Source organism: Epinephelus lanceolatus, chromosome 12 (genome assembly GCF_041903045.1).
Source record: "Epinephelus lanceolatus isolate andai-2023 chromosome 12, ASM4190304v1, whole genome shotgun sequence".
In the NCBI taxonomy this organism is placed as follows: Eukaryota; Metazoa; Chordata; class Actinopteri; order Perciformes; family Serranidae; genus Epinephelus; species Epinephelus lanceolatus.
In genome coordinates this window covers 32,090,086-32,106,131 of record NC_135745.1, presented here as the reverse complement: position 1 = coordinate 32,106,131, position 16,046 = coordinate 32,090,086, and the positions used below count along the sequence as shown (strand labels likewise).

At 41.7% G+C, this 16,046-nt stretch overlaps 1 protein-coding gene across 2 annotated transcripts; it reads right to left on the bottom strand.

The window, feature by feature from the left end:
• Nucleotides 1-501: 501 nt before the first annotated feature.
• On the bottom strand, nt 502-14,610 carry gpsm2 (G protein signaling modulator 2). Of its 2 annotated transcripts, XM_078173268.1 has the most exons (15): nt 14,398-14,610; nt 12,813-12,851; nt 7,840-8,061; nt 7,630-7,765; nt 7,297-7,436; nt 5,796-5,919; nt 5,553-5,668; nt 4,769-4,924; nt 4,562-4,670; nt 4,274-4,403; nt 3,067-3,143; nt 2,654-2,842; nt 2,361-2,520; nt 2,045-2,235; nt 502-1,728 (listed from the first exon to the last, which is right to left on the bottom strand). In XM_078173268.1, exons 3-15 carry the CDS (start codon nt 8,058-8,060, stop codon nt 1,558-1,560), a joined length of 1,920 nt encoding a protein of 639 aa, XP_078029394.1. In that variant the 5' UTR covers nt 8,061; nt 12,813-12,851; nt 14,398-14,610; the 3' UTR covers nt 502-1,557. The 2 variants fall into 2 exon arrangements, with proteins under 2 accessions (XP_078029394.1, XP_078029393.1); XM_078173267.1 differs by lacking the exons at nt 12,813-12,851; nt 14,398-14,610 and adding an exon at nt 10,141-10,348.
• Nucleotides 14,611-16,046: the final 1,436 nt, after the last annotated feature.

Genomic DNA, 16,046 nt, shown 5'->3' with positions numbered 1-16,046 from the left:
ATGCTGCTATTGTTTGAGGAAACGAATTGAATCTCTGGTGTAAAATGTTTTCTCAGTGTGTCAGTACAGTAGTGAGCTTTTTCCCCTATCAGGAGGCTGAATCTGTGGAGGTCATACTATCTGTTGATCAGTCAGCTGTTGCTTCCCTGTGGGATGTGCTGATGTCTAATGTTACCGTATCCACTGCATCGCTACAACTCAAAAATGTGTAAAAATAATTAGCTTGTGCATTTGTTTTGAAAATTTGAAATCAGTGTTTTTTGCGCTGAAGCTGTTACAGTGTCTTGCGATGGCTTGCTTGCAATGGAAGATCGTTACTATGTCAGCATCAAAGGGAAAATGTGATTTGTGGTTGAGCGCCCCAGCATTCAGTTTAGGAGTTGTAAGTGTTCAAAAGCTTTGGTTTGTCTACTGCTGTAACACTATAACAACAGTAGGTGGCAGTCTTTGCCCATAGCAAAGGTCTAACCATATGCACAATGAAATCTGAATGGACGCACAGGTGTTTTGATATTTATTTAGAACCAGTATTCGGGGCATATGCATCCTTTTCTTGTATTTTACATGCGCACTTTGTCTTTTAACATCGTCTTCTGATATTAATTTACTTACAAAGATGCATATTTTATGTTAATGTATAGTATATATTGTTTTAACAAATAAGGCCAAACTAATACGTACATAGATGTATTTATTTCAGTTGTGTTAATGTATGTACAGTTATTAGTATGTTTTTGAAATGCTAGTGGCTCTTGTATTAAGCCTTTCTAATTCTTGTTTTTAAAAGTGACTTAAATTAATTCAAGCTAACTCAAGTCTGACTGCTGGTACGTTCAATAAAGTGTCTTTTACACAAGCTGGGTCTTTTGTGTCAAGTTGAAATGAGCAGGTCAAAGTGAACATCTTAAAAAGTTAAAACATGATGCCTATGTGGGCGAGGCTTTATTCCTCTGATGTCATTTAGTACAAACTGGCATACTGGCTGTACACACGGGTTAAATTCATTCTTTTATCAAATAGTTTGCTTAAAATATAATTTCCTTAGCCTGGCCTTTGTGACTATTAAACAAAACAAACCCCCCCCCCTCACATACAAAACACAGAATACATGGAAACAGTGCTGTACCTCTGTGTCCGCACTGACTCAAACACCACTGTGAGTAAAACCACACGACTTCATAGTGGTGGGACGGCAGTAAACAGAATCATAACAATCATAAAAAGTACAATAAATACAGACATAACTGCAGTTGTGTATTGAAAAATACACGAAGGGTAAAATGAAATTTATAGGAGTACAGAAAAAACACTTTTGTCCCTGAAGCTACTGAGAGTTTGTCGCTGTCGTGTGAAACAAGTCCTTGTTCATTTGAAAATGTTCCATACTGTGTACTACATATAATGCTGACAGTGCTTTGTTTTGTCCAAAAGGACAAATGTGAAGACACACAAGGCTTTCCCGTGAGTGACCACCCACTGATCAGTCACATCGCTGTCCACACCTTCGTGAGATGAAAAACAAAAAGACAAAACCTGGCTGTCCCTTTAGTACTTAGTTCAGTTGGAGCTGGAGCCCGGCCTGGCCGCAGAAGGCAGGGTGACACGTTGCTCGTCCATTCGTTTGGCCTGAGAGCGCATGATGAGGCTGAAGAAGTCCTCGTCTGGTACAGTCGGCCCTCGGACCGGGGGAGGGGGAGGGGCGCAGCGCTGGTCATCCAAACGGGATCCCTGGAAGAGTAGAGTGGAGAGGAAGTAAGAGAGCGGCAGTTTGAGATTTGGTCATGGCTTTTTTTATGTTCTTTTTTAGAAACACACATTATAACTTCTTGACACAAATAAGCATAAGATGTGCCAGAAGAACATGATTTTTCTAATAGTTATCAGTCTCGTGTACTACTGTCAGGATACGGTGACGATTTTATCAAATATGACAACTTATCTTTATAAAAGTTACCAACTGTAGCTTTAAATGTACTGTATGCTTATCATTGTGCAGTAGACAGTGTTTTTCTTGAAGCACTGTACAGTTGGTCGTGTCAGGTACCTGGCATTTGACAAGCATATCGAAGAAGTCGTCGTCAGGCTCAGCACTGTCAGCGTTGGCCATCAGGTGGCTGAGCACGGCCTGGTTGCTGTTTTGATTGAGCCTGAGGCCGGGCAGGCTTCCCCCTGCTGCTGACGACTCCTCTAACCGCCGGCCTTGGGCACCAGAGACATTGGCGGACTCTGATACAGCTATAGTTTGAGAGAGTCAATGAAATTCCAGAACAGACACACAGCAGAGAAGATTTACTTCAGTATGAAAAAGAAGATCTACTGTGGGAATTAGATGACTTCTGAGTGTGAACACATGGACTCACATTTCCTGATGGCTCTGGGCGGTGACTCTGGACCGCTGTTTAATGATAACCTGCTGCCCTTATCCTGTATTGAGCAGCGCTGGTCATCCATACGGTTGCTCTGGAAACGGCTCAGCAGGTCGAAGAAGCCCTCGTCCCCGAGCATGTCAGGACTGAGCCGCTGATAAAGTACAAAAACATGAACATGAGAAATAGCTCAACAGAGCGGGCTTTGTTTGATGATAGCTGAAGGAAACTAAATGTGGTCCAGGCATGTGTGTGGTTATCAGCTGAATGCACCCTGTACGGTGTACCTTCTGTGGTCCCTGTGCGGGCGTCTGGCTGGTGTCCAGGGTGTTGCTGGTGTCCTGGAGGACCTTACCGGAGCCACCAGTCTTGTACTTCTTCCCACGCAGACGGCTGACAAAGAACAGCTTGGAGGAGGCCTTAGCCAAGGAGGGTTTGGACTGTTTGGTCAGGATGTCACTGTTCCACTTCTGACCCTTCAATACACACAAACAGATTAGTTACCACAATGCAGAGGGAAACGATGGGAAAGATGTTAAGCATGGAGAAGATAAAACATCCAATTGTGGTCGAAACTTGAAAAAAAATCTGGCTTTAGTAGCAAAAATCTGGCTTTAGTAGCAAAGCATGACTTAGAGCCGTGATAGATCATGTGTGTTGGTGGACTGTGGACATCATGTGACAGGAATGAAGTTCTTACGTTCATCTTGTCTGGAGTGAGTTTCATCAGCTCCAGGTTCTCCATGCTGTGTCTTCTGCTCATCCTGGGCCTCGCTCCTGAAACACAATAACACAACACAACAATGACACCAATATAAATAACAATTATAAGAACTACACTGTGTAAAGAAGACATAGACAACCCCTCCAGGGTGTTGCAATGTTCGTTCATTCATTTTCTGTAGCCGCTTATCCTGTTAGGGGTTGCAGGGGGGCTGGAGCCTATCCCAGCTGACACTGGGCAAGAGGCAGGGTACACCCTGGACAGGTCACCAGACTATCACAGGGCTGACACATAGAGACAGACAACCATTCACACTCACATTCACACTTACAGACAATTTACAGTCACCAATTAACCTGCATGTCTTTGGACTGTGAGAGGAAGCTGGAGTACCTGGAGAAAACCCACACTGACACAGGGAGAACCTGCAAAGTCCACACAGATGGGCTGACCACCCTGGGGTTTCGAACCCTCTTGCTGTGAGGCAACAATGCTAACCACTGCACCACCGTGCCCCTGTTGCTATGTTGTGACCACAACAATTAACACAAATTCAACCAATCTCCATGGATTTTGTGCAACCTTGCAATTTTGTCCGATCACCCCAACTCTTCTGCAGATTTGATCAATCATCATAGTTTCCCCTGAGTTTCACCAATCATAGCAGTCACCCGCACATCATCACCAAACTCACTTCCTTGTTTCTGGTTGTGAAGATACAGACATGTGTGACATGAACGTCTCACATTTACCAACAAAAATTACTGCCAAAGACTGTGCAAGGCAATTCCCTGATGTTCTGCAAGAAAACAGGAGTAAACTGTTTTGCACCGTGTGCAACTTGGTGGTGGAACACAAACCAAAGCCATCGATTACATTTTTTTATACCGCACAACACGCCTGGACAATGGCTAAAACATGTGGGCAGCGGGTAAGATAAATCACCATGACAGAGGCTGTTGGATCCACATCTATTGCACATGCGGAAAGAATCAAGGTGAGTTAGATTAAATATGCAGGGTGAGTAGTAATATTAGTGTACAACTACTTTTGCAATTTTCACTTGCTAAAAAAAAAGAGCAGCTACAAACAAATGACAGAAAAGCTGCCATGAAATTGGGCATTACAGGCCGCAACTATCCCTGTGTAATCCTGGAGGTACTGCATATAACTTATAACTCACCATGCACGTTGTAGTCTATATCCGTATTCTCTGACATTGTGGAGTTATTTGTGCTGTAACTCAGACCCAGAACAGTCTGGAGATCAGACACATTCATACGAGCCGTCAGCTCCCCGCTCCTGTCTCCAGTCTAGAAAGAAATAAAAACGTACATACATATAAAGAGGTTAATTTTGCCACTGAAGAATTTCTTTACCTGTTTTGGTAAAGAGAAATAAAAGTACTTAGCATAAAGCTGAAGACAAGGACAGAAGAACATTTGACACTGCTTTTAATTACATGATGTACCTCTTTGCAGATCTCCAGGTGTTTCTCAGCAAAGTGCATGGCTTGGTCATGGTTCCCCAGTGCAGTGTAAGCATTTCCCAGACTCCAGCATGCACGGCCCTCCCCAATCCTACATCAGAGAACATATTTTAATACATGTACAGGGGCGTAGTTAACATGTAGGGAACACTTCCTTCTATAGTGAATGTGTTCTGTGTGTGTGTGTACCTGTCATTGAGGTCCTGGGCTATGATGAGGTGTTTGAGGTGGTAGTCTATGGCTCTCTCATAATCCTGGAGAAGAGTGTAGGTGTTGCCCAGACTGTAGCAGGCCTGGGCCTCCACAGCACGGTCCTTTAGCTGCCTCGCCAGCTGCAGTGTTCTCCTGAAAAACAACCAAAACAGCTGGTGTAGAACACTGCAGAGAGGCTTTAGTATGTGCCTCTGGCTTCTTGTCCCCACAGTCTGGCAACAGCATATAATGTCATACACATGGGAAGTTGGTTTCTGACATCAAGATTATTTTTTACTGTCTTCAGAGAGAAATTTTAAGATGCTCATGAGAGAAAGCTTAATTTGTGCTCGGTGGTGCAACGCTCTTAATGTGGTCTTTCAACAGAGATGATATGTCAAACCTCACCCAACATTTATATCTTTGTGGCAGTTATGTAGAAAGAGACAGAAATGATGAAGTGGAGTGTTTGTGCAGTTAACCCCTCACTGCCCTGCTGGTTTGAGCAAGTCTGCTGTTGTTTCAGTAAAGAAAGAATGCAAAATTAAGCACCTTATCTCATAATTGTAACAAAAGACCTCGGAACAACAAGATCAGGAACCTGTAGCCTAATTCTAAACAAACTGGAAGTGCATGAATTTATATCCTGCAGGAGGAGCAATACAGCAAAACAGCTCTTTGATATTACCTGTCATGTAAGATACTACATGTACACATACCCTGTCACACTTTTTTATATAGAAAATGATGTAAAAAGATTAATGTGTAGGCTGTGGCTCACTTGTAATGCTCAGCTGCCACTTCAAATTCCCCCAAAAAGATATAGGCGTTCCCCAGGTTGCAGTAAGCCCGTCTCTCTGCCGAGCGGTCGCCAAACTCCTTAGCTATGAGCAAGCGCTGTTCAAGGAAAGAGACATAAAAACACATTTTATCATTTCTGTTAGAATAAGTCATACATATGTTTAAGTGAGTCACATTTATGATGTTGAGATTGATAGTGGAAGTTTTTGGGGTTACACCACACCTGTTCGTGAGAAGCTACAGCTTTGCGAAAGTTTCCCAACAGGTAGTACGTGTTGCCGAGGTTGCCATAGGTCCGACCCTGAGCTGCGCGGTCCCCGAGCTCCTTCACGATTGCCAAGTTTGCCCTGAAAATACACAGTCAAATGCAGTATGATAAGACAAGACACTGGGCCTCATGCAAGAAAAGATACATCACAACAACAACACATCTTTTCTTATTTTAGTTCATATGTCCACGATTTGTTCTTATTTTGTTAGTTCTTTGTGATTTTTTGCTCTTAGGTAAGAGATAATTTTACGAGTGGTCGAGAGCACTCTCACCTCGATAAGAAAAAGACATCTTGTTTTCACAGTCCACAAACTGTTGTCCAGCGGGAGGAAAATGAGTTTGAAGAACTTTTAAAAAATGTATGAAATTTATACGATCAAACTTAGATTATATTCTAGAGGAATCAAACAACTGGGTTATTTAATTTGTGGGCTAAAGAAATATTACTATATGTGGTCCATTGATCCAAATTACTGTAATTTCAGTTTCTTTTTACTCGAGTACTGTACTTAAGTATAGATTTGAGGTACTTTTACTTTACTTAAGTATTTAAAATCACATGCCACTTTCTGCCTCTACTCCACTACACTTCAAAAGGAAAATATTGTACTTACTTACTCCGCTAGAATTATTGAGCTTTAGTTACTAGTTCCTTTACAAGATTTGTGTGCACAAACCATATGATAATATTCCAGTGCAGCTGAAACAATTGGTTGATTAATTAGAAAATTAATTGGCAACTATCTTAATAATCATTTAAGTCATTTTTCCATGCAAAAAAAGAAGATTTGCATTTTATTTTAATTATCATTATGTATTAATTTTATGCAAACTTCTCTGCACTGAGCACTTTTACTTTTAATACTTAAATTGTACTTGCATACTTTTATGTAAGTAACATTTTTACTGCAGGGATTTTACTGGTAACAGAGTTTTTTGACATTGTGGTATTAGTATTTTTACTTAAGTGAAGGATCTGTATACTTCCTTCAACAGTGCTGCTGACACGGCAAATGTTTTTCCATTACCGTGTTCTTGATTTTCTGCTAACATCAGCACTGACACTATGGAAAATCACATTTACTTTAAGATTTTTTAACAGTACATTAGTGTCACTACTGCTGAAGTTCTCCTTCTTGAAGGCCTTTTTTTGGGTGGCATCTCTGGCTCTTGTGCATGTGCCAGAGTCTTTGCACACAGCACAACACCTGCCCTTATATTGTATTTAGGGAGCGTTACTTATGCTAATACATGCACTCCTGGATAAGAGCTGATCTGGATGGTTAAGATCATTTGGTGCATTTGAAGTTGACTTCTTTTATTTTTTTCATTTCACAGAAAATTAAGAGAAAATATAAGAGAGATCTAAGAGCATGTTGCTGCATGAGGCTCACTGTGTTATTACAATGTCACCGAGACTTATTCCTCAGGATCGGACTGTACAGTCACTTACTCATAATACTCAGCTGCCTTCCTCAGTGCCATCATGACCTCCTCTGGGAAATCTCCAGGCTCAGCTCCACTCCAACAGATACTCTTGCCTTTGGCATGGTACACGTTCCCAAAGTTATAAAGAGCTCGTGCCTGACCCACCTAACACAAATCCAGGAAAAACATGTCAGTGCTGAAGGTTGATGTCTTCTCAATCCTTCCACTTACACTGCAGAATATTGCACTGTATACTTGATGTAACACAGCTTGTTCGGAGTGAGATTAAAATGACTATCATGAACAGTGAATATAAATTACAGTATCACCAACAGGCTTGAATAACTTGCTGCCTCACCTTGTCACTGATGTCTCTGGCGATGTCCAAGTGTCTCTGACAGCAAACCACCGCCTCATCAAACCGCCCCAGCACCTTTAATGTGTTGCCAAGGTTTCCACTGGCTTTGGCTTCCCCGAGCAGGTCACCAATCGTCCTATCAAACACACATTTCATTAGTAATAATAAATATAGTTAGCAGAGTTGTGGGGATTCTTGTGTTAGTCCTACCTGGTCAAGGTGAGGTCATGCCGGTGGAACTCCAGGGCCTTGGCGTAGTCATGCAGGTGGAAATAGGCATTGCCCAGCTGGCTGTAGATGGCACTGAGCACCTGCAGGTCCTCCGTGCCCACCTGGATGGCGGCTTCAAAGAAGGAGACGCCTGCTCTGTAGTCGCCCACCTTACAGAGCCGCTCGCCCTCCAACGCCAGCTCCAGGCAGGACACCTCCATCCTACAGCAGGAAGAAGCAGTCCGTCAGGTAACTAACAATGATATGGCCTGCTGTTTAAACTGGCTTCTCACTGAGCAGCACTAAAGTAGCTGGAATAATTAAGAAGCTGTGGAAAAATAGATCTTGTCTGGCTGAAAGCTACAGCCAACTGAGCTGACTCCCCCTCACACCCAGTGAACAAAGCTTTCAGCCTTTTGCTTAGAAAGAGGGCTTTGAGCTACTTCCTTCCACCTAAAGAGAACAATGGTTCAAACTGGAGTCTGTTTGTTATGGAAAATCTCACATCCTTTTGACATGCATCAGAAAGTGAAGTGGGTTCCTTTGACAGTAAAATAAAGCACAGAGCGCAAAGAAATGTTTCAGTACACCAATGTTCACCATTCCCATGTTTATTAGCTTTGCCACAATGGATCTACATTGGGTAGTGTTGGAAATCAGTATAAAAATGGAGGTACAAAATGAGGTTCGGCTCAGGCGTTTCAAGGCCAGATGAAAGCAGTGTCACTACAATGGCTGGTGGCTTATCTGCACATGGATGGATTATCTTTAGATTAAGCAGCATATGTGCGCAAAGCAAAAACTGTCAGTCTGCCAACTTTTGTTTTTCAGGAAACTGTATTGCTGGGAAGAGATCAGCGTCATACAAAGTCTATTCAGTTTGTTTATCTCGAGCCTTCCTCGTGTACACGCCCATGGTTTTGTCTGAAAGCTCTGAAAAACTAAAACACAAACACAGGCACAATCTAGTGCAGATTCCTCACGTGAAGTAATGGTTTACATAGTCTATGGTGTGCTATTAAAAATGACACAAAGACCCCAAACAAAGCAGCTTGTTTCACCCAGCTAGGCTATAATTAAAATGCAAGCATGGTGTGAATAAAGCTCATGTAATCATCAGTCTTGGGCCTTAAATTAGAAAAACCTACTTTTTGTTTACAACTAAGTCAACAGCAGACTTTTCCAACACTGTGGCAACCACTAGCCTACCTGCTCGCTTCTCGTGTCTTACAACGACAACAACAGCACATGGAGCTTATGAGAGGCATCTACAGAGGTTTCCACTAGAAAAACTTCCAGGCTGCAGCTCCTTCTGTTTGTCTGAACCATGGAGAGTGAAACTCAACCAAATTTCATAGTCTGGACTAAAAGAAGGTGATCAAGATCCTTTTTGTTGCTGATTTAAATCTAAAAAGAATTTTTAAAAAATAGCATTTCTTCCCTGTGACATCAAAACAATCGGTCATCTGACATCACAGAGCTATTTTAGCATCACACGTTGGAAAAATTAAAAAGACGTATGCAATGTTGTCACAGTATTTACTTCTAACGCATGGCAGCAAGGAAACTTCTCAGTCAGCATTTTATAATCTGCTTGTCTTTAAAGCTCTCCCTTCTGACCTGGTCACCTGAGATTACAGCTGTAGACTGCGCACCCGACAGATTACATCCCTGGTGAGTGTTAAGTAGCTTTATTAGACGTGTCAGGCACAAGCAGACTCTGTAGTGAAGTTTAATGGAATCAAGTCATTAACGACAACCATCCTCCTCACAGTAGTAAGGGGGAAACATGTCCTTCCACCGAGCAGATGCCTGTTCTGTCCAAATAAGTTGGACACACGTGTGGCGAAAAACAAAGCAAGCAGCGATGAATTTTTCAGGGCTTGTTAAATATTGAAGCCAACTGGTGCAGGTCACACCTGCTGCCAGAGCTCTTTACCTGGGTATATACTGTAGGGACAGCTGGCTGATGCCTTTCTGCGAAACTCGCCTGCCTTTAGTCAACAAACTCACAGACGGCACTGTAAACAGTCCTCCCACTCTATTATTTAACTTTTTAGTCCCACATTACGGACCAAATGAATAAATAAATACGTAATCTGTTACCTGACACTGAAACATCTTGCGTATCAAGTGTTAAAATAATTACAAATATAAAGAGATTTTTCTTTTCTTAACCGACAAGCAATAATTTAACTTACAGTCCCTTCTAAAACTAATGAGGGAAAGCAACATGTTAAAAGCAGAGCCAGGAAATCTACTCTACAGCCATGCTTTAGTTCAGAGAGGAGAGGTTCCTACCTGTAGCGGACATGAAAGGACTGCTCCTCAGTTCCCATTCTAACCACTGAGCCACTGGAATCCATTGATGTGTATAAAATGAGGGAAAATCCCAGTTTCGTTCCCGAAAAAATGATTGCGTTTTAAAACGAGCCAACAAGAAAGAAAAAAAAATTCTGTGGTCAAAGGGAGCTGGGTGAGAGGAGGTTCACCAAACAGTCACGAAATGTGGTCAAGTGCGTGACCGTCTCCTCTGATGAGTGCTGCCAAGGGAAGGTAATGCCATGAGTGTTAGACAGAGCTGCATAGTCCTGAGTGCCAGTCCACACGGCTGCGTTTCGTATACTGTGTATTGCGTCACTGCACCTCAATCTCGTCAGCTGCCCTCTGTGAAGAGAACACAAGATGCTGTATGTGAAGCCTCATTCTGGCCACACGGTGCCATGGCAACACCAACCAAACAGCAGCGTGCACAAGCGGGGCAGGCAGAAAGTTAGAGAGAGCAGGGCGGGAGTAAATGAATGGATGGTGGGTCAACACAGGCGAGCTGTCAATCTACTGTAAGACGGTGACTCAGTTCATCCAGGCTTGGAGATGTGCGTGAGTGCTGTAAAGTTCCTACAAGGTGAGCAAGCTATGAACGCCACAGAATGTAACCTATGCAAGCAGAGATGGCAGGAAAGATATCATCTCCAGAGTGTGTAAATGCAAACAAGAAGAAGTCGCTGAAAAGAAAGAGAAACCAGCAACCTGTTGCATGATTTATAAAGAAAAAAAGTCACTAAATTAAAATTAAAGCTCTGAAAACAAAACAGAAGAACCTACTTCCACCACAGGAAAGGACGGTGATAAGCAAACTACATGGATAAGATACACTGCACTGAGTGAAGACCAGAGCCAACCGTTACCACATTTCTCCATGAGGTCATATTAGCCACACCCAGTTGTCCCCCAAATTTAACCCATCGGCCCCTCCCCTCCTCAAACACACACACAAACTGGGAAATGGGGCAGACCAGTTATTTGCAAACTGGGTTAATTCTTTGTGCTAAATAATAAAAAAGACAACAAAGACATGGCAAAGAAGCAGTGTGTGTGCTTGAAAATCTTTTTAAATACAGTAAAAACACAAAGCACAGGCACATAAATCAAGATTGGGAATTATAAATGACCACCACTGCCTTCTTTTTGCAGGAATCTAAATATGTTCTGCCCTACTTTGCATATAGGCCACTCAGTGGTGTGCTAAAATGACTTTCTCCTCCTAATATTTCTTAAAAATACTGTCAGATATTTACTGTGTTTCATAATCCAGGCACAGTTCTGCCTACTGTACATAAAAAGGAGGCCAGTGTTCATGAAGTACTTTGGATTAGGACCTTTGATCTACAAGAGGCTCGCTGAGCAGCTCCGAGCATTAGATCAGCACTGAGCTCATACTGCAAGAAGAGCACAAATCTTGAAAACAAACAACAACCAAAATAGAAACAAAAAACAAGAACTGTTTTGACAAATTGCGACAACTCAATCATGCCTTGTTTGTCAGAAGATCTTGTCCTAAATACAATGAGTCAGACTTTTTTCAGACATCAGTTTTCAGTCGATGCACCTAAAATAGCTAGGAAAAGAATACTCTGCAAGACAGCTGGGCTGTTGCTTAAAGTTGTCAGGTGATTTGCCAAGCTAGTTGTAGATCTGTGTTAGTCCAGGTTCCTTTGGCATATCTTTCATTGACTTTTTGGGAGTTATCTTTGTAAATTTTGAAACTGTTACAGACATTTGACTCTTTCAACATCATGCTAGAGTATCTGTAAACCTGCCACAGGTGGTCAAACTGTCAGAGTCACAAAACAAGGCCTCTCATTGAGTTTAAATGCCCTTGTCTGAAAGGACTAATAAATAATGTTGAATTACTATGTCTTAATTTATGGGCTATTTGGGATTTCTGATCGAAGCCCCAAAGCATTCGGGTCAGCCCCAAGAGCTTGTTTGTGCACATGAACAACGGGAACCTTTCTAAAATGGAGGGTTGTATCTTGTCATAATCCATGCACTACCTCAGTAAACACAGCGTCTGTTCTTTACAGTCCATATTATTTCATTTAGGCTACTTGGGTTTTAATCAGCTTGTCTTGGACCTGAAAAGAAAAGTGACTAAAAGCATCTCTTTGCCCAGCCTTGTCTTTCTGCTGCTACGTCAAAGTGAGCAGTTATAAACTAGAGCCCAGGGCTTTGGGAGTCTGTGCAGTACATGTTCCTGCACATTATAATAATCACCAATTGATGTGTGCCAGTGTTGGTGCAGCCTTTTCCACCATTGTATGCCAACTGGGTGTGTTTAGCAGAGACCAGCCCTGCTCACAGAGCCACACTGGGCACGAACAAGTGTGTAGCATGAAGAAGTGATCCGAGGCTAAAGGCACAACAAAAGAAACAAGAGGTTGTTTGTTTAATGACAGCTTCGAGGCAGGTAATCAGCGCCTCTTGAGTCACAAACAGGACATGATTTCATCTTAAACACGCAGCAGAGGTGATCTGTTTTCATTGTGCTTACAGCCCATTGATGCTCTAAAAATGACAACTGCCACTGAGAGCAAAAGCTAAATATGGAAACACCACTAAGTGTTACACCATGAGCCAGCAAAAGCCCGCACCAAAACAAAAGAAAGAAACATAAGTACTGGGATACTGACCGGTAAGTCTTCCACACAGGAACAGGAAATCTGGGAAGCCTGCAAGGAAAAGTGTTGTGAACATGAATAACTTTAGACCTAAATATACAGGTGTTGCAATATGTGGTTACTTAAAGGAGAACTACACCCATTTTTGAAATTCATACATGTTATTCATACAGTGAAAGACAGACAACTCTTTCAAATCCAAAAACTAGGGTGCTAAAACTCCAATCTATTATTATCGTCAAATATAAAGTTTGGAACTGCTCCATAGACAATGAACTGGGATATTATAGATGACACTGAAAGCACTGTACTGAGAATATAGGTATATCTTCTGTTTCACAACTGAGAACACCACAATAAAATAAAGCTCTTGTAGGTATAAAAAAGGAAACAAACATTCTTTTGGTCCTAAAAATCAGTCTCCCCATTCATTCTCAGCAGCTCCAGACTTTATTCTTGATGACACCACAAGTTTAAGACTTACTTCCCTGATTTCTGGCGCTTAAAGAGAGTAGCTCATGTTCACAAATACTGAGTGAACTTGACCAGGGAAATAACATATTAAATTCTTACACTAGGTGGTGTCCCCTTTTAAATCTGTGTATGAACATTTGCATATTTTGCCTTAACCGATTATGGACACTACAGATTTTATATAACATTAAACTTGCCCTAAATACTTTGTGATTTCGTACCCCAGATGTTAAACACTCTTGGCTGCCTGTTTACTGGGTAAACCTATCTAAAACTAGGTGTATATAAACCAGGTATACCCTAAATAATCCCGAAAGATTTTATTATTTCTTTCAGGGCTGTTGCACTGGTTGTAGCTAAGTATACCTAATAAACTGGCGACTGAGTGTATACATGCCACATGATATAATGTGCAAGAATGTGACATTAAGGCAATATCATGGACATAATCTTGAACACCGTGTATTGACCATGCATGCCTAAACTCTACCTCTGATTTGACACAGCATAAATACAAGCAACTTTATATTTGCTATATATTTTGTATGTTGCAGTCTTTGTATCTGCACTCCTCCAACTTTGTATTGCAACTGCTGCACAGCAATTTTCCCCCAGGATAGATAAAAGTTATCATATCTTATGTACTAAAGGTCTGGTTGATGTCTGGATGAGTGGCATATTAATAATGTAAGTGCAGGCATAATGTGGATGACATCTGTATTAAAGTGGCCAAGACAAACAGTTACACAATTACTATGTACAATACTTTCACTATACATATGTAGTAAGGTTTAAAGTGCTACAACATGCTACAGGATATATTTGTGATACTCATATGGCCGTAAACAAACAGCAACACCATTGACTGATCAGTATCGTTATTAGTAATCTCCCCTGGACACATCCCTGTCAGTGTGAGCTCCATTCAGACACATTTTTAGCGTCACTCATCCACGAGGAAGCTTCATAGAGGACTGTAAACACCACACGTTCATGCCGGCTCCTATCGTCAGGAGTTTAACACCAACTCAAAGCCACAACCTCAGGCAGTCAGTGAATTCACAGTTACAGTATCACATCCAGCTAAAGATTAGCAAGCTAGCATGTTAGCTGGTAAACTTACGTTAGACGATCCAGCTCGAACAATGGTGACTTCTTTTCTTTACTGTCTCACTAAAATAAAAACAATACGTGGATTAAAAAAACGGACGTCTGTGATTTAGGGTCAAACTGTACTATATCCAGGCGGGCACTACATTATCCTTTAACTTTTCTAAAACTTAGATTTAACTTCGATGGGAAAGAAGAAAAGCCCTGTGGTCGTACTAGCGTATGTGTTTTCGACAAGGAGCCAATCAGGAGACGACATTCAAAGATAGCCACGCCCCCAACAGCAGTCATTGGACCAATAGATTTAAATAGGAAAGAGATGACGTATAGTGATTATTAGGTTGTCAGGAGGTGACGGACAGACTTCATAATAAAAATGAAGTGTTGACACCCTTTAGCCTGTAAAGTGAACACACAGGAGCACTTCACCGCTGTGTTTCATTAAGGGAGGTGAGGATATAAAGTTCTCCTTTGTCTGACCTTAGAAAACACTCTCAATAAATAAAACAATGAGGTTGATTGTTCAAAACTGTATTTACTAATGCTTAGGGACTGTTCTTTACTTGTCAGAGGAAGGAGGTTGCTGGAGTGTGTCTTAGTCTTTTTTTATCCTCCTTAAAGCTACAGATATTTTTCCTTGAGCCTCTCTGGGTGACTGGTGGAAAATGCATGACTCCACCATAACTTAGTTGTTGAAAAAAGCCTTGGTTTTTCACTCTTATCGTGCATGCTGGTTCAGAGTCCTGCACCGGGGTACCCAACAGATATCCTGGAAGAAGTTGGGTGACGGGTAAAACTTGTTATATATATCCCCCTGAGACCCTGTGTCCTCATATGAGGACATCATATCCTGTGTCTCCACATATTGACTATGGAGGCCTAAGTGTGTCAGGTAGCAACAACTGAAACAAATGTTGTGTAATTATAACACTTATTATTACAAATGCGCATTTGACTTTGTTACACATATTACTGCTGTATAATTTCCCCTGTTACGTATATATAAAAGTTCATGGGTACGGGCATGGGTAAAAATGACCTACACGGGGCGTCAGTGGCTTAGTGGTAGAGCAGGCGCCCCATGTACAAGGCTGTTGCCGCAGTGGCCCTTTGCTGCATGTCTCTCTCTCTCCCCCTTTCACACTTAACTATCCTATCAATTAAAGGCAAAAAATGCCCTAAAAATATCTTTAACAAAAAAGAAATATATCTGTGTAATATTTTGACGTCTAAATCACTATTATCAAGCCGCAATTACTTTTATTTTGAAAGTCAATGACACAAGTTCAATCTTTAACCCCGTCGTCACATTTGTCACCAACAAGGACTCCAGCGATGAAACTTTGCAGCCTGAGGATGAGATGGCAGCCTACATCAAGTTCAAGACAGCCAACAAGGATTGTTTCAAAGTTTTATGGTGGTGGAAGGAGCATGCTCAAATGTTTCCTTACCTGGCAGTGATTGCGCAGAATGTTTTTGCCATCCGGGTATCAAGCACAGCTAGGGAAAGAGACTTTTCCTCCGCTGGATTTGTAATTCAAGAACGCAGAGCCCAGCTTGATGTAAGTGACTGTGGCCTGTGTGTGTTACATCACAGGTGCGGGTCAGGTCGCAGGACTTTTATTAACAGGCGTGGCTTTGACCTAGACACAGTGACAGGTA